Source organism: Echinops telfairi, unplaced genomic scaffold (assembly GCF_000313985.2).
Source record: "Echinops telfairi isolate 266 unplaced genomic scaffold, ASM31398v2 ScPeMD7_7400;HRSCAF=8409, whole genome shotgun sequence".
Classification (NCBI taxonomy): Eukaryota; Metazoa; Chordata; class Mammalia; order Afrosoricida; family Tenrecidae; genus Echinops; species Echinops telfairi.
In genome coordinates, this window is record NW_022111300.1 from 29,176,993 (window position 1) to 29,202,493 (window position 25,501).

The 25,501-nt window shown below is 39.8% G+C and overlaps 1 protein-coding gene across 1 annotated transcript in view; it reads left to right on the plus strand.

Annotated features, from left to right (window-relative positions):
• The first annotated feature begins 3,549 nt into the window (after positions 1 to 3,549).
• Positions 3,550 to 25,501, plus strand: part of PIK3C3 (phosphatidylinositol 3-kinase catalytic subunit type 3) — a 114,949-nt gene continuing 92,997 nt past the window's right edge. The window contains exons 1-5 of the mRNA XM_045296041.1: positions 3,550 to 3,666; positions 6,881 to 7,069; positions 10,744 to 10,887; positions 16,443 to 16,572; positions 23,348 to 23,434. Coding sequence (XP_045151976.1) covers positions 3,599 to 3,666; positions 6,881 to 7,069; positions 10,744 to 10,887; positions 16,443 to 16,572; positions 23,348 to 23,434 — 618 coding nt within the window. The 5' untranslated portion in view covers positions 3,550 to 3,598. The remainder of the gene's footprint in view (positions 3,667 to 6,880; positions 7,070 to 10,743; positions 10,888 to 16,442; positions 16,573 to 23,347; positions 23,435 to 25,501) is intronic.

The following is a 25,501-nucleotide window of genomic DNA, read 5'->3' on the forward strand; positions in this document are numbered from 1 at the left end:
TTGACAAAATGTTTTCATTCTTGACTTAAGGTAATGTGAATATTACAAAGTAGACTTTCAGGAGTCACTGCTGGGAGATCATGATACGTGTTCTCTTTAAATTATATTTGAAATGGGATGTCTTCTGTACCCTCACACAAATGGTGCAGTGGGAAAACAGGAATCCAAAGCTGCCTCTCCTGGTAGGATCTCTGGAGGGTCTAAGTAAGCTTGGTGCCAGAAAAGAGGTACTTCCCTTTACTGTGGGAAACAGAAGGATTTCTCTCAAGCTGTCTCCCCCAAATATATGCCAGACATAGCTGCTTGAGAATGACTATACACTTGGAGGTCATCAGGAGTAGATTAGGGGTCATTCTCCCTAAGAGCAATCAGCCATCTAGAACCAAGTAGACACCACTGTTTATCCCACAAGTAGGGCCCACTCCCTTCTGATAAGGATAGTAGTTGTTTGATAAGGATAGTAGTTGTCTGTTTCCTTGTGGGAGACACCGGAGAGGTCAAACCCACCCAAGGATGAACAAGGTTAGGTTGCCATCATGAATCTAGGGTCTGCCCATCTTGTCACATGTATATCCCTAGACCTTCCCATTCCTATGGGCACACCCCTAGCTCATCCCCTTCCTGTTACACTTATGGCTATCATAGATCCCCTTCCTACAATGTGTATGCCTATTGTACAACCCCTTCCTGTGATGTATGTCTTCACCTGTAATTAGGGGGCTTGCACATCCCCAAAGAGGATAAAAGCTTAGAAAGCATTAAAGTTTCTCTCTCTCCCTCCACGTGGACCACCAAGCGGGACTGAGGTGAGCAATGCTACCATGAATTGTGTCTGACTCCATTGCTTGACTCTATCTTTTAACTCTCATGCTCTCTATGACTTTACTATAATCTCTACTTATTATCGCTGTACAATTGCGCCTACGGGACCTGTGATGCCTTGTGGGAAACCCCTCTCCCATTAATCCCACACTTTACATTGCACATTTCCATGGGCCTCAGAGCCCCCACAAGAGTAAGAGCTCTTAGAATTACGAGCGAAATGTTATCTGGTCCTGCATCCACCTCAAAATATCTGGCAAGTTCAAGTCCATTCTTATGGCTAGTGTGCCAATTCACCCTGTTAACCCTTTACTACACCACACAGGATGCCCTTCCAGTGATTTATCCTCCTGATGACTGTACAAAACAAGTGAGTAGAGCAAAGTTCTATTGTGATCCATAAGGTTTTTACTGGCAAAATTTTGGACACAGGTCACCAGGATTTTGTTTCTATTCCTATTCTGTCTTAATCTGGATGCGTCACTGAAATCTATCCATTACTGGTCACAAACTGGTACTTGATATACTGGTGGTTTATCTTCCAGCATCAGAGCAATGGGTAAGCCATCACAAGGTGACAAACTGATAGACGAGAGGCATTGCAGCAGTAGAAGCCTATTTAATTTTAAAGAACTAGTCAAAAACCAAAGCTAATGTCATCGAGTCAATGTGGATTCGTAGTTATCCTTTAATGGGTTTCGAAGACTGTAAATCTTTACAAGAGCAGGCAGGCTCCTCTTTCTCTCTGGAAACAGTCTGGTAGGTTTGACTTTGCTGTTCGCAGCTGATCACATACCCAAGAGAGTCAGGGGGGTTGCTAGTTTGTGTGTGTCTGTATTTAATTTGATAATTTGTTTTGGTTTTATAGCTTCTAAGAAACATACATATAGTTTTATTCAGTCTCATACATTATATGACAATGTAATAAAAATAATTTAAGTTTTGTGTTAGTCTGGGTTGATGAGAGAAACAAATCCATAGACACTCATATGTGTATAAGAAAGAGCTTTATATAAAGAGTAATTGTTTATTAAGAAAATATCCCAGCCCAGTCCAGATCAAGTTCATAAGTCCAATATTAGCCCATATGTCCAATAACAATCTATAAATTCCTCTTCAGACTCACACAACACATGTAATGATGCCAAATGCAGGAAGATCACAGGTCATTGGGTGGAACGTCTTGTGGATCCAGAGGCGGTGGAAGCATCTCAGCTCAGCACTGGCATGAATCTCTACACAGTTCCTCCAGTTCTAGGGTTCTGGCTTCATCAGGGTAGCTCCATGTGTCTTGTCAAGTGAACAGTTCACAGAGATACTGTGTGTGCCCTGCCTTCAGCAAACTATTTATCTCCATAGCACCTCCAAATGAGGTCATCAAACTGCGACCTGATCGACAGTCTAAACTCCACCCCTTCACTCTTTTTTCTCTCTCTCCCCCCTTCACTCTTAGTAGTCTCAATTTGACACCAGATTATATAACTAACAAAAGTTTGCACTCAAAATGCACTGCCATCTCATCCTGACCATATAGAACAGGATAAAATTGCTCCAGTGGGTTTAGGAGACTCGAATTCTTCAAGGGAGTATTTGTCCTATTTAAGGCTTAATAAATGTTTCTCTATAAGTTGTATTTGAATTTGGGGTGTCTCTTTTCTCAAAACTTATAAACATTGCAGATGCTCAAAGGGGTCAGAGATCTGAGTTCTAAGGTTCTGACTCAAAATTTCCAGGTTCTAATTTGGAGCCTGGCAGCACAGTGGTTACATGCTGGGCTGCTGATGCGAAGGTTGGTGGTTCTAATCCACCAGCTGCTGAGGGTGAAAGATATGGCAGTTGCTTCCATTAAAATTATAGCCTTGGAGGCTATGGGGCAGTTCTACTCTCTGCTATTGAGTCATTAATAATCAGGATCGCTTAACAGCAATGGATAACTTGGGTTGAGTCTTGAAAAGTATATTGGAGCAGACTAATAGTAATAAACATACATACAGAAATTCCCCAGAACCATGGCCTTCCTGTTGATTCTGCTTCATGATGATAGCACATATTAAGAGTGGCAAGGGAACTCCATAGAATCCCTTGGCTGTGGTGGGGATGCATGTCTTCAGGCCTTTCTTCTGCACCTGACAGGTGTGTTTAAATGATCAGCCACTTAATTACTAGTGAGCGCAAACTAATTGTGCCAACCTGGGACATGGAGCTCAAAAAGGATAGTACAAACAAATGCTCCAACTCTTTGCCCAAAGTAGCAGTTAAGTACTGAGAGTATTGAAACTTTAGGCCAGGGTTCCTTGATCTTCCTCTCACTGCCCTTTTAAGACAGAAATGGGAGCTTTTTGGTTGCAGCAGGAAGTCATAAATCCTATCTGCAATTTTTATTAAAACTTCTGACGTTTAAGCAGGCGATTATTGCTGCTTCAGCCTGCATCCAGTGAGAATTGTTGCAGGAGTTTTGAATGGAGTTTCCTTCTAAGAATATTTCATTCCTTAAAAAGAAAAGTTATAACCGGAAGTCAGAAAGCTGGAATAAAAGCAAAGAGGGCGAGTTTCCGGAAAACTAGTTATCCTTAAGCAAGCCTGAGAAGCAACTCGCGCACATGCGCAGAAGAGCCGCTTGGGCGGAATTTCCGTGGCGTCCGGTCGCACTCCGGGCGACGATTGGCGGCGCTCGGGTCGAGGGGCGGAACCGGAAGCACCTGTGTTGTTGTGAACCGCTGTTTCAGCTCCCGCGCTGGTGTCAGTTCCCCGTGCTGGTACTCCTGCTGAAGTTGTCATGGGGGAATCCGAGAAGTTCCATTACATCTACAGTTGTGACCTGGACATTAACGTGCAGCTCAAGATGTGAGACCCCGTGCCGGGGGGCGGGGATGCGGAGACCTGCGGGCTGCGGGCGAGCGGCGGGCTAGGGGGTCTTCTTGGAGGGCTGTGGCCCGGCAGGCGGGGAGAATGGAAGTGAGCAAAGGCCGGTGGTGTCTAGATGGGAAATGGCAGGAATAAGCCTGTATATTCTCAGTGTTTTCCAGCCTAGAAACAGTTTGCTGTTCAGAGCAGCCTTTTGAGAGGTTATTGCTGGTTCTTCTTTTAGAGATGAAGAAACCAAGTCTCGGTCAAGTCAGAGTGGGTAGAACTCTAGAATGGAGACTGCAGAGAGGTGCAGACGAGGTAGAGGTGCACGTGGGTGCAGCATTAGTAATTGGGAAGGTGATAGAGACTTATGCTGACTCTTTGGGCAGTCTGACGTTGTCCAACCAAGGTAATTGGGAGTGGACAGGATGCAGGAAGACCTTGGGATACTATGAGTGATCCCATTTCAACATGATCAAGGCCATGCTGGGATGAGACTAATGGGAATGAGATTGGGGCATGGGTAGGACCAAGTTGAAGTTGAATATTTTAAGGTAGTGTTGCATTGCTATTCTGTACTATCGAGTTGATTCTGGTACATAGCAATATGTGACTAAATAGAGTGTCCCTAGGGTTGTTTTTTTTCTTTCTAATCTTCATGGGAAAAAGATTGCCAGGTCTTTCTCCCGCAGAGCCACAGGGTGAGTTTGACCCTGCCAACCCTTAAATCTGGTGACGCTGCCATTAAGCATTGGATGCTAATGTCAAAGTTGATTTAAAATCCACCAGCTACCCTGAGGGAGAAAGGTGAGGCTTTGTGATCCTGGAAAGATTCACAGCCTTGGGGACTTTCAGTAGGGTTGTTGTGAGTTCGAATCGACCAGATGGCAGTGTTTGGTTTTAGTTTTTACCATTGCACTTCCAGGACTCCTTGGTGGTGTTATAGAAAAATATTTTTTTCATTTAATGTGTTAAAATATACATAACAAAAAACTGCCACCTTAACCATTTTTATATGTACAATTCAGTGTTATAGATTACAAGTGTTGTGCATCCAGTATCACTATTTCCAGAAGGTTTTAAAAAGTGTTTTCATCTGTCAAAACTACCACAAGTTATGAGCCATGACATCACTCATAATCAATAAGCATATTAAGGCATATGTTCTATATTTAAATTGATAGAGAAAGGGCTAAACTCTGTGGTATATAGTCCATGTTTTTTTCCCCCACCTACTATTTCCAAGTTGGTTCCAACTCATAGCAACAGTATGAGACAGAGTAGAACTGCTCTCCACAGTTCCCAGAGCAGTGCATATTTGCAGCAGCAGCAAGCTGCCTCATTTTTCTCTTCACTTACCAGCCCAATGCCCTGCGCCGCTAAGGATCCTTTATATTTTCTTTGCTCTTGAGATGCTTTTTCCGTTATCAGAAGCACATGGAATGACTTTTATTTTCACAAATGAGCGCTAATTTTTAAGATCTGATAAGTCCTTTACCATTACTTTTGAGGTGTTAGTAAAAATGTTCTGGCAACAACCAAACTGCACCATTGTATACTACCCTGTGCCGCCATATCAGGTATTTTGCTGCCACATACACCACTTGATGCTTCTACAGGGCTTGCATTACCATCATCTCGTAGAAGGCCTTCCCTCAGTCTCTTCTTTGCTTATGGGGTCTTCCATTGTGTATTGTAGCCCCATGCCATAGAGTGGATTTGGACTCGTAGTGATGCTGCAGGGCAGAGTGGAACTACCCAGTAGGACTTCCAAGGTGTAATCTTAACTGAAGCAGATTTCTACATCTTGCTCCTACAGAGCAGGTAGTGGGTTTGAACTACTGGCCTTTCAGTTAGCAGCTGGGTATTCTAAGTGCTGTGTCATCAGCGCTCCTTTGTGTTGTGCTATTAAAAAATAATAACCACTCCAAACTCACTGCCATGTCTACTCATAGTGACCTTATAGGGCAGGGTAGAATTGCCTCCGTGGGTTTCCGAGATTGTATGTTTATGGGGGTAGAAAGCCCCATCTTTTCTCCTGTATGGTCCTGTAGATTTTTTAAAAATGCTTAATGCCATGTGTTATTACAGTATCATAAAGAATAGTTTCACTACCAAATGCTCTATCCTGATTTTTATTCTCAGCTGTTACTTCTTTATCCTGTGACCTTAAATAATGGCTTTTTATATCTGAAAGGTAAGTAGGAAAGCGCATATCAAGTGCCTGGCATAACATTGATAGTTAAGAAATGTTTTTACTTTTTTTGGATGCTTTATAATTAATATATTACTTACATTTTAAAAAATGACTCCATAATATATATGCAGTAAAAGACAAAAGGAACAAAAAGAATATGCAGCTAGAATTAGCTTTTTCTCCCCAGAAGCCATAAGGCTTAGTGTTCCCTGATAACATGGCATTGCTTACTTGGTCTGTTGGCACACTCATCAAAGCGCTCAGCTGTTAACCAAGATGTCAGCAGTTCAAATCCACCAGCCACTTTATAGGAGAGAGCTGTCACAGTGCTTCTGTAGAAGATTTACAGTTTGAAACCCCCCTGGGCAGCCCTTTCTCTGGTAGGCTCACTATATATCGGAATGAACTCAGTAGTCGTGGGCTTGGTTTTTGGTTTGGGGACCAAGCACTGTAAGTTATTATTAAGAGAATAAATGACTATAAATACTCACCTTGAAATACATAAAATGACACTAATGACCAGAAAGCTAGCTGGTGACTTTTAGAATTTAGATCAAGAGTTGGTGGTAGGGTTAAAAGAAGAAACCAAATGTGAATCTGTTGAAAGAGATAGGAAATGGTCTTAGGTGTGTTAGGATTTTAAGAGGCCCTGAGTAAACATGAGGCAGCCCTGGTTGTGTAGTGGTTACGTGTTGGGCTGCTAATCGCAAGGTCAGCAGTTTGAAACCACCAGTTACTCCGTGGGAGGAAGATGAGGCTTTCTAGTCCTGTAAAGAGTTGCGGTCTTGGAAACCCAATTCTGCCCTGGCTTAGAGGGTCCCTATGGGTCAGCACAGACTCAATGGCAGTGAGTTTGATCTTTAGCTTTAATTAACATAAAAGTAGCTTTAGTTACACATGAAAAATTGTTATTTGGATACATTCTGTACTCTTTAATCTTCTGAATACTTTTTGTGCATGTACCTGTATACTTTTAACAATATGTCTAAAACATTGTTGCTCTTATGCTTTCAGAGGAAGCTTGGAAGGGAAGCGAGAACAAAAAAGCTACAAAGCTGTCCTCGAAGACCCGATGCTGAAGTTTTCAGGACTATACCAAGAGACGTGTTCCGACCTCTATGTTACTTGTCAGGTTTTCACAGAAGGAAAGCCTCTGGCCTTGCCAGTGAGAACATCCTACAAGGCCTTTAGTACACGATGGAAGTGAGTAATGTTCTTGTGGATGGTGGATTCTAGACCAGGCTTCCCCTGGTTTGTATTACAGTGAACCCTCGTTTATCGCGGCTAATCGGTTCTAGACCCTACCGTGATAAATTAAATCCCGCGAAGTAGGATTCCTTATTTGTAAATCAAATATTTTCGTAGTTAGAGCATAGAGGACATGAAAAAACACCCTTTAGTCACCATTACACTCGTATTACCCAATTTATTAAACGAAAAAGGGAAAATGCAGTAAAACATTTTGGAGGTTACAATTGTCATTTATTATTTATTATATTATGAAGTACAACGGATGGAGCGAACGGAAGACTCATTCAAGTCGAAATGGCGTGCAACCTCCACGATTTTCTTGCCATCTTTGATCATATCCAAAAGTTTTACCTTTTCCTGGATGGTGAGCATCTTCCTCTGGCGCTTATTTTTATTGTCAGAAGGCTTAGAAGAAGCAGTTCGTTTAGGAGCCATCATAGGGCTTAGATAAAATTTCTTAAAAATCGCAAACAATTACAGTACACTGTACAAAAGCAAAAATGCATCTGATACGTAGCTCCGATACGTAGCGATGCAGACAGAAGCGTGTACAGTATGAGCCAATCAGTGGCAGTAATGACAGAGCATGCGCTGTTACGCAAAAACCGCGATAGAGTGAAGCAGTGGAAGTCGAAGCGCGAAGTGGCGAGGGTTCACTGTGGTTCCCTAATTTAGTGCCTCTAAACTTTAAGTAGGCACCTCCGTGGCACAGAGGTTAAAAGTACTTAGCTGTTCCCTAGAAGATGAGCAGTTTAGACTCAGCAGCTCCTCTGGGAGAAAAATTGGCAGTCTGGTTCCGTCAAGACTACAGCCTTGAAAAACCCTGTGGGGGCGGGTCTGGAAGCACACGGAGCGTCGGCGTCAGCTGGACGGCTGTGGGTCTGGTTTTGTTATGCATTGAACAGGAGCCCTGGTGGCAGAGTGCTTAAGCAGTCAGAATTTCAAACGCATTTGTGGTTCTCTGAGAAAAGACCAGGCTATCTGTTCCTCGACAAACATCGGACAGCCTGGACATTCTGTGGGACAGTTGCACTCTGCATTGGGATCAACACAACAGTCTACAGCAAGAGTATACTCAGAATAACAGGATACCAGTAATTCAATTGAGATCAAGTTGTATTTATGTTTATATTCAGTATACTGGCAGTATACTGGCAGATTTGGTTTCTCAGCTGGCTGATTTACAAAATGGTCGACAACGTATCCATAGCGGCTTTAAATTCTCTGCCCTTCTGTGCCCATGAGTACATGAAATACTGTTAGATAGTGTGAGATGTTATCCACCCTGGTAATTGAAGCTCAGAAAAATTTTAAATCATTTTATTGGGAGCTCTTAGCTTATGATATTCTGTACATCAATTGTATGAATCATATTTATACACATGTTGCCATCTTCATTTTCTAGACATTTCTAAACATTTACTTCGTATTTGAGCCCTTGGTATCAGCTCCTCTTTTTTCCCTCCCTCCTCTCCCTCTCACCCTCATGACCCCTTGATAAATTATAAATTATGATTATTTTCATATCTTACACCAACTGCTGTCTCCCTTCACCCACATTTCTCTTGTCTGTCCTCCTGGGGGGTTGGGGTTATGGGTCGATCATTGCTGTCATTTCCCCCTTCCTCCCCTTCTCCCACCACCTTACCGCTACCCTCCTGGTATCGCTACTCCAATTTCTGTTTTTAGCTCATGAATAATTTCTTAAAAAAACAAAACAAAACTCTTGCTGAAGCCCAGTACAAAGGTGTGGACATGCTTTGATTTAAAGACGTGCTGGGGAGTCTGGTGTTGGATAGCAAACATTTGAGGTGATTAATTGGTTGGGCATGTGTTCTGTCTCCTAGTCATGAACTGATAGAATATGGAGGTAACATTTCACACTTGCTTTGGCCCTGGTTCTTGCTTTTTCCCTTTTCCCTTCATTGTTGTTGTGTGCCATGTTGATTTCTACTTATAGCGGCCCATGTCACAGGACCGAAGTGTCCTATAGGGTTTCCTAGACTGTCGTATAGAAGAGAGCAGATTCCAAGATCTCTGCTCTTGCGGGAACTTGGTAGGTTCAAGTCACCAAGCTTTCCATTCAGCGACCAAACAGCCATTTCACCTGTGTTAATTGACCTGCGAGTTCATTAGTGAAAGGTGACATGGTTTAATATTTTCCTTTTCAGCCTCAGCTACCATGTAGGCAGTTTTTAAATTCACTTGGTTACTTACCTGTAGTGGAAAATAGTTTTCACAGGAATGCGGTTTATTTTTTTTAACACAGTCAGAGAGAAAAAGAATTTGATGACACTGAATTCTTGACATTGATACTCACCTCCAGTTTTCCTTGAATTCATGTAATGGATATATATTCCATATTCTTTCATAGAGGTTTTAAAAATTCTGTTTTATTTCTTACTGATCCAGATGTATGTTCACCTAGACAAGTATTTGCCCCTTGGAGGATAATTTTGGGTAAATAGAATCTTTTTTCCTAATGATTCAATATGTCTGTTGAGTGTTAATTTTTATGTCATTTGCGTGTTATTCTTTTGGGATTATAAAAGCCATCTGCCTGTACTGTGAAGGATTTGCAATTATCAAGTGAATCCAGTGTCAAGTTTAAAAGCTGAAGGAAATATGCAGAGATGAGTAATTAATTGCCAGGAAATCTGTTCTGACTATCTGGGACCCTCAACATAACAGGAAGAAATACTACATGACCTTGCACCTTCTTCACTGTCTCTGAGCCCATTTTGACAGCTACAGTGTCAGTCTAGCTCATTGTGGGTCCTTGAGAGCCTCGTTCCTCCTGAGAACACATCAGCAGGTACTGAGGTGAAGTCTCACCATCCTTGCTTGTGAGAAGAATTTCGTCTGTACTTCTTCCAAGCCAGATACCTTTGTTCTTCTGGTAGTGGAGCATCGTCGTCGGAAGGCATCAGTTCTTCTCGGGTCTTCCTTAGTCGGTTTCTAACTCTCGCATGTATGTGAGACAGTTGAAAATACCATGGCTTGGCTGAGGCGCACCTTCGTCTTCCAAGGAACATCTTTGCCCTTGATGCTTTCAAGAGGTCTTTTGCAGAAGATTTTCCCAGTGTGATGTATATCCTTTGATTTCTTCCGTGCTGTTTCCATGGATGTTTCATGTATAGTGAAATCCTTGGAACTTCATCTCTTCTTTCTTTCGTGATGTTGCTTATTAGTCCAGATGTCAAGACTCGTTTTCCTCCTGATGAGCTGACATCCGTAGTAAAGGCTGTAGTTTTCATCTTTCCCAGTAAGTGCTTCAAGTCTTCCTTGCTTTCAGCAAGTGAGAAAATGGCCTGGGCCATCTCACCATGCAAAGGAGATGGAGAATCTGGAAGCTCTGATGATACCTGCCCACAGTGATCTTGCTGATATTAGAGATACTGGAGGCCCAGCTTCCAGCATCATGGTTGCCTGTAAGCCACCTCATTCAGTACAAGAACTTGAAAGAGTGGTGGCATTGATGTGCAGAAGGAGAATCATGCTTCATGTAGTGTTAATGCAATGAGTTGAAGAACTGGAAAATCTTGTGAAAAGGAAAAAAGGTCACATATATGCCTACAGTAGCAGTCTGGTGATGTCTTCATGTTGTGTTGGCTTTATTTTCATAGCTGGAATGAATGGTTAAAATTACCGGTGAAGTACCCCGACCTGCCCAGGAGCGCCCAGGTGGCTTTGACCATATGGGATGTCTATGGACCAGGAAAAGCCGTGCCTGTGGGAGGGACCACCGTGTCACTCTTTGGAAAATATGGGTAAGTGTTTACTCTTCTCATCAAGAAGAGTGTTTCTGCTTTCAGACTCTTTACATTTCAGAAGTGCTTTTAGTGCTCATGCCTAATACAGGGGCTGGCAAGTGAAAACAAGTTTGGCTCATATGATGGGGTTACTCCTGAGGCTAAATTTGATACTCCTAGAAAATCAAATCCTACTTCTCTTACACCAAATCCAAATTGAATATCGCTTCTCTTCTGACATCGCAGCACAGGCAGCACTTCCTCCTTTTGTCTCGGCCTCGGGGAGCTCGGCCAGTTGTCTGTCACAGTGAACAACGTACTTCTCTAGCCTTTCTTGCATATGAAATTGCCCAACCCCTCTGTACGATTGTGGCCTACAGACCTAGGGCCAAAAGAGAAATCCACTGCCCTGCAGAGATTCCTTCGTGATGTGTACTAATGAAATTTGCTGTTTTTCTTTTATGTGTCATAAATACTGTTTTTCCTGTGTGGCCTGTTCTTTTGAATTAGTATATATTTATTTGTTACTTGCTTTTTCTTGTGTGGAACTCAGTAGTTTTTGTATTTGTTTCATATGAGCTTAATGTTTTTGAAAATTCTTTCCCATTTAGGATTACTTTAAAAGAGATTTTCCCCTATTATGGTTTTAATCTTTTGCATTTAATTTTTTGGTATATAGAAAATATAATTTTATGAAGTTTTTTTTTTTTTAATCAAATGACTGGTGATTTATTTTAAGCTAAACCATCTTTTTATATGTTTTGAAACACCATCCTTCTATACTCAATTCATAAGGAACCCTAGTGGTGCAAAACTTAGGCACCTGGCCACTAACTGACCACTTGGGGGTTCAAGTCCTACCAGAATCCTCCAGCGGTCAGCTCTGGTAAAGAGTACAGCCTCGAACACCGTGTGGGCACGTCTGCTCTGTCCCACGATGTTGCTGTGAGTCAGAACCAGCTCATTGGCACCTAGGCATTCTATTCATAACCTGTATTTAGTCTAAGAGAGGTAGTAATATGTCGACAGGTTATGGAATAGTATTTTCTTGTTTTGAATCATGACTGCTTAATAGCTGTAGCTTTGGACAAGTTACTTAATCTCCTTTGACTTAATTTTATCACCTGTAAAATTACGATAATAATAGCAGCAGCAATAAATGGGAATTAAACATAACTTTTCTGTTATGAAGTAAAAGAAACTTCTGAACCTTGGAGAGTCAACTGTAAAGTAACTTCCATTTCTTATTAGGAAAACCTGATGAAGCCCAGGGACTATGAATTTATAAAATAGACGTACAACATCTGTGAAACAACATCTCTCTTTAATAAAGGTGATTCTTGTATGCCCAGTTGGAAGAGGGATTAAGTCGTTTATTAATTTAATGTGAAGGTGTTGCTTTATTAACTAGTCCATCTCTGGCCATATTGTAGAGCAGTTAATCCAATGATAAAATCTAGATTTCAGTGGAAGTCTGGGAGTACCTCCAGCGGTGGCAAAGAAGTGCAACCAGATCACAACCAGACCACTGCACTCATTCTGCTCTAGAAGGAATCCTAAGAAACATGAGAAAATTAAAAGAACTCGTTTTCTCTTTGGCTTGGGCCCTTGTCCCAAGGATCGAGCTTGGTACAGTGAAGTCCAGACATTGTCCAAATACTCTTGAACTTAGGTTCGAGGTGAGCATGATGTTCCAGATGTTTATAACCAAACCAAACCCATTGCTGTCAAGTCGATTGTAACTCATAGTGACTATAGGACAGAGTAGAGTTGGATCATGCTGGTTCTGAGACTCTCTGGTTCTTCACAGAAGCAGAGAACCTCATTTTTCTTCCTCAGAGAGGCTGCTGGGTTTGGGCCGCTGACCTTGAAGTTAGCAAAATAGTACTTTTGCCACTGTGCCACAAAGATTCCTTGCTTATAGCAGGATGCAAGCATTTACTTATGGGTCACAGTTGCTTCTCTGCAAGGTACTGCTAACGTTCAGAGAGAAAAGTGGGCATGAGTCTTTAGGGTTGCCACATCAGAAAACATCCACCTACCATCTAGAATCATGTACTGTGTTAGTTCACAGGACCTTAAGGGAACACTGCTTAGGACCAATTTCCTCAGCTGTTGAGTAAACAGTGAAATAACATAAATTGCTTCTTGCCTTTGTTCCAAAAAGAGTACTGGTATGGACTGAGTGGATGTTTTCTATTGGCTTTGAGAACATTCAGTATCATATAATAGTGGGAAAATGTTATAGTATAGGGTAGTCTTGTGAACACCAACTCATGAGACTTGTGAGTATCTTATTTTGTATACTTTGTGTACTTGAGTCATTGCGAAACAGAACTTCTTGGTGAAGTCTAATGAATAATTGAAAGACTAATCTCTTAGCATAAGGCTAGAATAATTTATTGTCTGTATTTGAAAGTCTAGCTTGTGAGATTTCTAAGTAGCTAAAGAATGGATAGTTCATTGGGTTGAATTGGCAACGGATAGGCAATTTGCAGAGTTTGCTTGCAGATGTCTTTTCCAAATGTGAATTCTGAAGTCAAGGCAGTTACCACTATAGAGTGGCTTGGCAGAGGAAACTGGAGCATCAACAGCAGCTGCTGTGGGGCTGCTGCTGGGTTTGAAGGAGATCCTGCTGTGCTGTTTCTTCTGTCTTGCTTGTTTGGCTTAATTTCCCAAGTGGACATGATGCTCTTTGTGTTCTGGCTTGCCACCTGGAAGCTGTGTAACTCTTTGCAAAGGTTCCATTAGTGTCAAAAGAAAGTAATATGCTTAGTTGATCATTTGAGTCATTTGGCATCTCCCATACCATCTCTGTCCCCTATTCTTAAATCCCCTCTCCAGGCCCACCCCAAGGACCTAAATCATTTAGTGGTCAGACTTGCTGCCAAATGCGCTTGGATTTGACTGAGTTCAGTTCAGCCAGTCAGAATAGTCACAGGGGCTTGGGGGGAGGGAAGAGTGGAAGGGCAGCAGTCTGCTGTTTCCGAAGGGACGTCTGATAGTCAGTTAAAGTGGGGTTATCACATCGCTGAATCCAGCTCCTTGGATACTATTCTAAACAGCCCTGCTTGATGCTAAATCTAATATCTTAGTTGATAGCGAAAGAAAATTACCTTTAGAAAGCCTTATGTATGAGGCAATTTCAGAAATTTCATGAGTGAAAAAATGGAATTAAAAGATAATGGAATTTTCCATGAACTTTTTGAAGCTCCCTCACATGTACTTCTTTTGAAATACAGTTGTTTTAAAGTTTAACTTCATAAATAAATATTGAAAAAGTTTGATCCTTCACCACCAGGCAGTCCATTTTGTACTGTGCCTATGGGGTAAACTTTTGAAGCTATAGTTGCTAGAAATTGCTTATTTTATTGCCAGCCTCAGAGAGTTTCTATCAGATAAGGTATTTAATTTTATGATGCTCCTGAGCAAGTATCCTTCATTGTTCCCATTCTTTATGTGTGTGGCATCAGTACACGGATGCCTGGCATCATATTGAGCAAGAAACTTTGTATTGCTTCAGGGATGATCTATTGAAGAAATGTTCTAATAGACTATAATAATAGTTTATGTCTATTATGATAATGGTTAAATTTATATGTAAAACCTTTAATTAACTAGGGACTTTTTATTAGCGATGGGGAAAATCCTTGAATATATCTAACAAGTATTAAAAATATGTATGAAAGTATGTGAAATGCTATAGACTTGCTATTTACTTGTGAACACAGTTAGCCTTTTTGTTTTGTTTTGTTTGTTTTCCTTCTCAGTTTAAGGGCTTACATTCAGAAGTAGGGGAACATCTCCTCTAACCCTCAAACGAAGAGTCAGATAAACTCAAACAAAGCTTAATTAAAAAGTATAGTCAGAAAGTTCCTTTATACATTTGTTCAACCTATGCTCAAGCTATTCTTGGAAACTTCTTGAACTAGCATTACAACCAAAATGCAAATAACCTTAACTTTTAAAGTAGAATTACCAAGTTTAGGTTGAATTTTGATTATATGTTAGAATTTTTGATGTGTAGATTTGGTAATTTTGAACTTTTTATGGACTGAACTGTGTTTGCCCAAATTAATTATAAGTTCTAGCCCCAGTATCTGTACATAAGATGCTTTGGTGGCACAGTGGTTATAGCATTCTCCTGCTAACAGAAAGGTTGGCAATTTGAGCCCAAGAGCTGCTCAGTGGAAGAAGGATGTGGTAGTGTGCTTCTTTGAAGATTTACAGCCCTGGAAACTCTATAGGGCCTTCATATTCTGCCCTATAAGGTCCCTATGAATCAGAACAGGCTTGAAGAAGGTATGTGATTAAAACAAGATATCTTTAGTTGTGGTCCCACTCTGAAATAGAATGTTCTTCCTTTTAAACGTCTATCAGTATTTCCTGTGCTTTAAGCCAATCCCTTCAGAATATGAAAGGAGACCAGGGATAAAAGTAAGCAGGAATGGGGGAAAGATAAATGCAAAGAGATGTAGATCTCTGGGAAATGCCAAGAGAAATGCATAATAGAGAAATGTGGACAAAGATTTTCCCCCAGAGCTAACATTGCACCAGCATCCTTACCTCTCACTGAGAAAAATCAACTTCTGTTCATTGAACCAAAATCCACTGTCATCATGTGGAGTTTGATTCATAGTGACCCTGCAGGACAGAGTAGGATGACGTTGTGAGTTTTAAGACTGTAAATCTTTACCGGAACAAGATGCCTCATGAAGACATTCAGCAGAGTGACTAGTGGTTTCAAACTGCTGACCTTGTAGTTGCCAGCCCAGCTCTTCACCCTCTGCATACCACCAGAGCTCCTTTCTGTGCTTCAGTTGAATACTTAAGACGTTTCTGTGATTGCAGTGCTAGATGATTTGACAGACCCCACTCTTATGTTCCCCTTTAGAAGACAGGAGATCCTAGTGAAAAAGTAATAATAATTTACATTTCTCCAGTGCTTATTGTGTGCCCAGTACTTCTTATTTCTACCGATAATTTCTTTTCAGAATCCTCTTAGGTATAAGTATTTATAGCTTTGTTGTAAAGTTAACCTAAATTGAAATAAGGGGAATTTAATGAATTTACTTAAGTTCATGTAGGTACAACTGGGATTATTTGAAAGACCTTGGTGTGCAAACTGGATTCAAACTCAGGCTGGCTTACTCTAGAGTCTGCCATGCTAACCTGTTTCTTAAATAGTTTGTAATTTATTTTTTATTTCAGCTTTAGCAAATGCGACATTTTGTCACTGGATAGCAATTTGGTCTTTTTATTATTTCTTAGCTCTGCACCAAATTGATACAGTGTGCCTGTGTTCCATTACCAGTCTTTCTTTCCATTCTGTAGAGCGATTCCTTTAGAGACACCTATGTAGTTCTTCCTGGAAGGAAAAAGGAAATGTCATGAGAAGCACAGTATTACATGGATTTTAGTTGCTTAGTTAATTACTCTACCACCACTCGGGAGTGAAGGTTTGGAGGGAGAATCATGCATCCTTGTATGTAGAATTCTCTTTGGTTTTGGAGTCTGAAGTTTCCTGTAAGGAACTGTATTAATTCTGTGTTGACCATTGTCTTGTCAATTAGCATGTTCCGCCAGGGGATGCATGACTTGAAAGTCTGGCCTAATGTAGAAGCAGATGGATCAGAACCCACAAAAACTCCTGGCAGGACAAGCAGCACTCTCTCAGAAGACCAGATGAGCCGTCTTGCCAAGGTAACTAAGAAATTCCGGAACAGGTGGAAACGCTGGGTGATGTCTGTTGAGAACAGTTATGTGGCATTATGAGTTCAGTCAGGTTTTTTTAAATTAAATTTTAATTTTATGGTAATTTTATCGAAATGTTCACATGCCATGGTATTCATTCCTTTGAATTGTACAGTTTAGTGGTTCCTGGCAGTCAGGGTTGCACAGACATAAGGACTCCATACTTTAGAATGTTTCTTTAAGATGTACGTGTCCTGCCTGCTCCAGATGCTTCTGTTTGGAAGTGAAGTGTGCTTAACCAGTTCTTAGCTAATATAACTTAAATAAATCACTCTCCCATTTTAGGTACTCAGACTCAATTATTACATTTTCTATCAGAATTGTTTTAATGACGTCTTTTTATTTGGAAATATAAAATGTAAACTTAATTTTGTCCTTGAAACAGTGTAACTTTTTTGTGTATACTGTTCCTAAACCACTATGCTCTATACTTTAAAAATCCTTTTATAGTTCTTTTGGTAAAAGATTTTTGATTCTTACATGTGAGTTTCCTTTGTGTTTTTATTGGTAAAGATGACTTAATATCTAGAGTAAGTTTTGATACAAAGTATTTTCAAGCCTATTGTCTTAACCTACATTTCAAAGAAATCTTAATTGTAAAAAATAAATATTTGTATTGGCTAGATTGTGCTTCAGCAAAATATTTTGTTCTCAAATCCATTTAGCTTTGTATCCGCCCCTCTTTTATTTATCATAACTATGTAATTACCAAGAGTGTTAGCCAATACATAACTATCAGCAGCACTCTACCCCTCTCCTCCTTCAATAATAAAACTTTCGTCCTTGGTTGAAATGTATATTCTAACATGGGGTGCAGAAAGTTGTTACGCTTTGAGATGGTCTACCTCTTCTTTAAGAGTTTGCCGTAATGATGAACTTTCACTTAAATTACTCTTTTGTGACTTTTGTAAGCCTTGGATAGCTAATAGAAATTTTGTTAGAATTAGTTCAGTTCCAGTGTATGGCTACCTATAATGTGAAAAAGATGAAATCTCAGGTGCTAATGCACAAGTACTTATTTTTTATAATTAAGATTTTTCTGAAGAAGTATAGAGTGCAGTATATATTGAAGCGAAAACTCAAACATTTTTTTGAGAACAGTGTTATCGTTCATATGATTGATGGAATTTTACATCTTGGCAATGTGACAGGAAATGGGCAAAAAGGCAAGAAACAGCTGTGGGGATTGTAGTCAGTGCCATGAAACAAAATGTATATGAATTGTTGAATGGAAAACTGATTTGATCTGTAAACCATCACCCAATTCACAATAAAGGTATTTTTTTTAACATTTTATTAGGGGCTCATACAACGTTATCCCAATCCATACACACATCAATTGTGTAAAGCGCATTTGTACATTGTTTCTCAAAACATTTTCTCTCCATTTAAGCCCCTGACATTAGGTCCTCATTTTTCCCCTCCCTCCCCGCTCCCCCCTCCCGCATGAGCCCTTGATAGTTTATAAATGGGTATTTTGTCATATCTTGCCCTGTCCAACGTCTCCCTTCACCCACTTTTCGGTTGTCTGTCCCCCAGGGAGGAGGTCACACACAGTTCCATGTAATCGGTTCCCTCTTTCCTACCCATTCTCCCTTTACCCTCCCTGTTTTGCCACTCATACCACTGGTCCTATAGGGCTCATCCGTCCTGGATTCCCTGTATTTTCAGTTCCTATCTGTACCAGTGTACCTCCTCTGGTCTAGCCAGTCTTGCAAGATCGAATTCGAGTCATGGTAGTGGGAGCGGGGAGGAAACCTTTAGGAACTAGAGGAAAGTTGTATTTCTCATCATTGTTACATCGCACCCTGACTGGCTCATCTCCTCCCCGAGACCCCTCTGCAAGGGGATCTCCAGTGGCCTACTAATGGGCTTTGGATCTCCACTCCGCACTCCCCCCATCATTCACTATGGTAGGATTTTTTGTTCTGATGATGCCTTACACCTGATCCCTTCGATACCTCGTGGTTGCATAGGCTGGTGTGCTTCTTCCATGTGGGCTTTGTTGCTTCTGAGCTAGATGGCCGCTTGTTTACCTTCAAGCTTTTAAGACCCCAGACGCTATATCTTTTGATAGCTGGGCACCATCATCTTTCTTCGCCACATTTGCTTATGAACCCATTTGTCTTCAGTGATCCGTTCGACACCCCGTGATCACACAGGTTGATATGTTGTTCCATGTGGGCTTTTTGCTTCTGAGCTAGATGGCCGCTTGTTTACCTTCAAGCTTTTAAGACCCCAGACGCTATATCTTTTGATAGCTGGGCACCATCAGCTTTCTTCACTACATTTGCTTATTCACCCGCTTTGTCTTCAGCGGTTGTGTTGAAAAGGTGAGCATCATAGAATGCCAGTTTATTAGAAGAAAATATTCTTGTGTTGAGGGAGTACAAAGGTATTTTTTTTAAAGAATGGAATATACAGTCATGTAGATGCAGAGTCTGTCTTTCATTGATTAATTTATACTGCCTTCCATTCATGTCTTTCTCTGCTTTTTGCACATTATTTTTGAGAGAACATTCCAACTGTGATGTGTTTTTATAGATAGGAATAAATATGATATAGTCATTGAAATTTGCACTTGGGAGTGTTTAATGGAGTATATATAACTCTATGGCATTTATCCACCCCGCCTCCCCCACCCACCACTTTCAATAGAGTATGCATTTCTCAGTTTCACCTTTTGGATTTTATAGCAGGGGAAAAAAGTAAGAACCATCAACATTTCAATAATTAAGCAGTAACCCCATAACAGTTGTTTATATTTATCTTTAGTGCATGTTATCAACTCCAGAAATGATGACTAAATTCAAGGGGATTTTACAAAGCCTGTGCCTTTGGGCTGAGGCTTCCATGGAGTGGTTATGCCCCTTTGGACATTTATTAGCAGGACTGAAAGAACTTTGCAACATGTCTTGATAACTCTGGTCTGAGCATTTCTCACTGGCATTACAACCTGTTAACTTCCTTAATAAGCCCTGGAATCATGAATTTTGTCTGTGGGTTCTGTGTAGCCATCACAGTGGATATTAGAACCAGAGAGGTAAAGTACGTACCCATTCACTGCCATTGAATTAGTTCTGCCTCATAGCAGCCCTATGGGGCAGACTGGACTGCCTCTGTGGGTTTCCAAGAGTGTTAACTCTGTTAGGGAGTGGAAAGTTAGCTAGAGTCAGTAGAGTCTCTTAATTTTATATAAGAAACACCTTCTACCAGTTGACTCAAGAACTGCCAACAGTTCTCATGTGAACAGTAGACGTAATGCAGTGCGAGGCTGTCGCACGTCAGGAATGGGCACTTGCCACCCATGACTTTGCAATCCACAGGTAAGCAAGTTCACACAAACCACCTGCTGCTCTTTATGGGACATTTACTTGCCTTATGTTTACATTTCATCCATAATATAATGCAAATCATTGAAACATTCTTCCTGTAGAAACTTACTTGAATCACAAGAAAAAAAAGAACAAACCTTTCAAAAGCTTCTACATTTGAGAAGTAGGAAAATGGTGAACCAAAATGCTTACAGAGAAATCTGTTACTTTTATACAAGACAACACACTCCGGGCTGTAAAATTGGAGTTGGGCGTTTCATTTGGCCTGGTTCCCTTCCTGGGCTATTTTTAAGTGTCTGCAATAAACAACAGAATGGACGACAGCTCCTGAAATGATTCAGCTTGTTCAGTGGCACCGCTGGTGTCAGAAACATCTCTTAGTTGTATGCTCTTGTTTGTTTAAATAAAGGGTTCAGCTTCTGTAAGCATGACTTATTTGAATGAAAGCTCGGTTGCTAGCCTTGTTTTGTTTGTTGTCCAGATTTGGAAATATCCAGTGAATTTATTCCCAGTGATGCCCAGGAGTTTCTTTTTTAAACAGTCACGTGGGTTTGCTTACTGTTGTCTACAACTACCGAAACTTTTAGATTTCTCTTGAAACCAGTGGCAACAAGCAAACTAAATTCGTTTTTGTCATTTTAGGATTGAGTCCTAAAAGAGTATTGATTTATGATCTGTAAAGCTATTGTCTGTCTTTAGAGCTATAATTTCTGCCAGAAAAATAGAAAGCGACATGCTTTTAAGAGTACATTAATCTCTGAGAAGTTTAACTGAATGAAACTTTTATGAGGCAGACCCTGTTTTCTTGAATAATAAGATTTAAATGTAAAGTTTGAAAGTAAAGTTGAAAAAAAAAAAAAGAAAGTAAAGTTGAAGAATTGGAGCCTAGACTTCATTAATCAGGAAGAAAGAAGAAACTCCTTTACTAGCTAAGAAATTTGGACTATTTGTTTGATATCTCTTGTATGTATACACACATCTTCTATTTTAATCTCTACGATTCAAGCAAATTATACACCTTCATTTATCTTAAATTATAAATAAATGTACAGCTTGTACTTGCTTTGATTTAGATAAAGACTTATTATGTTTATCAAAGAATTACACTTTTTAATTAAAAATATTTTTAAGGGAGCTATAGGCCGTCATTAGCTGTCTAAAAATGTTACTCTTCAAAAATGATGAGGTGTGCTTCTGTGTTGAGAGGAATGTTAAAGTTCAAAGGGTTACGGTAAGTTGTAGTCCTTGACCTGAGAGTTTCAAGGATCAAGATATAAAGCCGTTGAAGAAGTGCTGCTCAGCAGAATCATGCAGGAAAAAAATAGCTCTGCATTAGAAAATGCCAGTTCTTTTAACTGAGCAGTGTGTAGTTGCTAACTGACAAATCGGTGGTTCATTCCCTCCAGTTACTCTGAGGGAGAAAGGTATGGCAGTCTCCTTGCATAAAGATTACCCAAAAAATCCAACCCAACTCGCTGGCATTGAGTCAATTCTGACATGCAATTACCCTATAACATGGGGCAGAACTGCTCCAGAGGTTTCTAAGACTTTAAACTTAACGGAAGTAGATTGCCCTGTCTTTTCCCCATCAGTAAAGATTACAGCCTTGGAAACCCTATGGGGCACAATGAATTGAAGTCTACTCTAGGGCGATGGATATTCCTGTAGAAGGAGTCACTGGGTGGCACAAATGGTCACACACTCAACCATTAGCCACAACCCACCTGGAGGCATCTTGGAAAGCAGGCCCATAGTTCTTCTATGAAAGGTCTCAGCCTTCAGCCCTTTGGAGCAATTTGATACCTCGAGCGTGGTCATTGTGAGACGGAATGAACTGGACAGCAGCCAGCAACAGCTGATCCTCTAAGCTGCTACAGGAGGGGAATTTAGATCCGTCACATAGGTTTCATTGACTGAGAGTTATACGGTGACTAGAGCTGACATTTTTCAGTGAAAAGGGAAAGGGGATATATATATATAATTTTAGCCATATCCTGCCCCCTCCCCCAGTCCCTAGGAAAACTTGGCTCATATAATTTACATTTTATGGTCATTTTTTCAAAAACTCTCCTTAAAATCTCTTGACATGTAAGGTTTGTTATCTAAAACCCCCCGATTTCCATGGTAAAGGAGTTTTATTAACCATATATTAAAAACACAGCAACATCTAATTTTATGGTTCTGTAGTTGGACTCAGTTGAAAGGCTTTTGCAAGAAATAATTTGAGAGAGAAAAATCATGTTATTACCTGATTTTCATTTCCCTTGGTCAAGTTACATTAATCAGATAACTTCTTCATTATTCTTTGAGGTTTTATTATGAAGGAAATTATTAACTTACAAAATTTAGCTTTATATTTAAAGGCTATGCCTTTGTGGTTTTCTCAACATAGATTTCCAAGTTATTTATTTATAAACTAATTTTAGGTTTTAAATAGTGTTCTTCTCTCCCCATACTACAGAGGCAAAACAGACATAAATAGTGGTAGAATATTGCTCAAATACAAAGGATACTAAAATTACTTGTAACTCCACCACCCAGAGATAATGATTATTAATATTTTATTTTACATGCTTTCAGTAAATATGTAAATAAAGTGTGCATTGTGTATGAATATTTATTTGTTTATTTTGAAGTTGGGATCATACTGTGTGTGCTTAATTGAAATTTGCTTTCACAATCTCGAAGTGGTTCTAGGTCATTTAAGATACTTCTGCAACATGATGTGTAAAGGCTGCAGAGTTTCCATAGTGTAGATAAACCATAATTCGCTGCAACACTCCTCTATCGTTGGTCATTTAAAATGCTTGCAATTTTGTTAGAAATCCAGGATCCACTTTCAATTTTTTATTGCCTTCAAATTAAAAAAGGAAATAGAATTGTTCTTTTGAGTTTTTGTAATGACTGAGCTAATTTGCTTTTATTTTCTATTTAAAGGTTAGACATAGTCAGAAGGTGTCAGGGGGCGTTCTTAAACCAGGAGCAAAGTTTGGGGAACAGCTTTTTTCTCTCACATCTCTAACTAAACAAACTTGTTTATTTCCTGTCAGCCATTATTCATATCACTATTTCATACCTATGTCATAACCAGAATACAAAAAAGAGTGAATGGGAAGAAACTTCTAGGAAATTCCTCGTCATTTCTTAACATATTAAGACAATATAGCATGGCATTTTTAAAAAACATTTTAAAATTGTTTTTTCTTAAATTATGACTGGCCCCCAATTTTTTATTAAAAAAAATCTTTGGTCAATTTTAAAATTCTGATAGTTTATATGCTTTCTGTTTTATATAAGAATGTATTGACTGTAACATTGGCATTGCCATTTTTTATCCATCTTTCTGTCAGGTCTGTGCTTAAATATTCTCCTTTGTATGTGTTGTGCAGCTCACTAAGGCTCATCGACAAGGACACATGGTGAAAGTCGATTGGCTGGACAGGTTGACGTTCAGAGAAATAGAAATGATAAACGAAGTGAGTTGTACTTCATATTTAAAAATACCTTTTGCCAATATCTATCTCAATTTTGGGGGGGAGAATTATTTGCTGCTGGATATCTCACAGATGTGGGGTAGTTGGGCTTAAACTATACTTGTAAATTTAATCCTAGTAAGTGGAAAATTTTGGTTATCTTCCTTTCTTATATCTTAATCTAATGTTGAACCTTGAAATACGCAGTGGATATCCTAACTGTTCAAGTTCAAGGCAATGTTGGACAAGTCTTCCATGAGCACAAAGCTACCTCTTCATTTCAGTTATTTTATTTAGAATCAAGCTTTCCCCAATCCAGGCACTTCTTATGTACTATATACATATAGGAACCCATACCCTTAATAAATGTAAGCGTCAAGTTATTTATTTATTTATTTAGCATGCATATTGGGGAAGAGTCCTAGTTAGTTTAAAGGTAACTTTAATCAAACTAAGAGAGAAGAATATCAATTTTATTTTATACTTAACTTATAATGACTACCACAGGCACTGTCTTGTTTAATCCATATTCTTGGAACAATTTTTAGCAGGTAGAACTCATGCACAGTCAGAAAGTGTTCTGCTTCATAATGATGACCCTCCAGAGCTGATGTCTGGGGGCTTCAGAGGTTGTAAACCTCTATGAGAGCAGATGCTTCATCTTTCTCCTGTGAAGCAGCTTGTGGGTTTGAACTGCTGACCTTGCAGTTAGCAACCTACCTCTGAATCCACAGTGCTTCCAGGATTCTTGAACCGGGGACTCGTATGAAAGTTAGATTTGATCTTTTTTAATGAATGTAATGGCGGTTGGCAAAATTTGTATTTCATGTGAATATTGAATATATTTTGTAGATTGAGGCATACTACATTCTCATTTACTCAAACTAGAAGAAAATGTTTCCCTCAATTTTTGTAATTCCAAAGAAAGTTTAATTAAAATGCCTATTCTTCAATATCGGTAGTCCTAGATAGTAACAAAAGAACCCAGGTGGTGCATGGGTTGAAGTACTTGAATGTCACCAAATCCACCAGCCACACCTTGGGAGGAGAGATGTGACAGACTGCTTCTATAAAGGTTTATACTAAGCCTTGGGAAGACTGCGGGGCTTTCTGCTCTGTTCTGTAGGGTCAGTATCAGTCAGAATTGACTCAGTGGCTGGGGGTTTGGATGATAGAAGCCTAGTGGTGCAGTGTTAAAGTGCTTGTGTACTAACCCATAGGTCGGTGGCTCAAACTCACCAACCACTCCATATGAAAAAGATGTGGCAACCCTGTTTCCCCAAGAATTTCCTTGGAATAGTCTAAAGGGTAGATAAGTGTTAACTTGGATGAAGGGAAAGGCAATAAATCCTACAAGAGGGAAATGGGGAAAAGGGGCAGGGTCATAGGGCAAGCCATGGGAAGGTTTGATAGGAAAAGAGATGGAGGGTAAAAAAAAGAGGAACCTGAATTGGGATGGTTCTACTCTATCCATAAGGGTTAATATGGTGGAACCACTTGTATGACAGTAGGTCAGGACTTTGGTTTGGATAGTAGATTATGTATTGTTATGAATTATTTTGCCCAGATCACCCTACCCCCCCCCAAACCTCCCTCCTCTTTGAGAGATAGAAGTGCATTAATTTTACCACTGTGAACTATACATGCTTTATAATATGCTTCATAAAGCTGAGCAATGTAAGTGACCTCTTCAGACCTTTGGGATTTTATGCATATAGATTTAAAGCTATTAATTTCTATAGTTGGATTAGACATAAGGTTTGAAGGTGAACTGTTCTTTGTTTTAAATTGTTAGAAGTACAAACCATGTTTATGTTTTGAATAACAGTTCACATGCAAATTTATGCAAAGAAAGGGCAAGGCTTTCTACTAAAAAAATTCAAACTGGGTAAGCCAAGAGTGAATTATATGTGAATAGTAGAAACTATTGGCTACTACCATGCTGCTTTGTATTTATAATAATGACATAAAAAGTTATTGTATTTTAAGCTGCACTTCATAGATGTAAAACTGCTTTGAGAAAAAGATATATACTGATCTTTTCAGAGAATATTGGAGGTAATCGTTTTT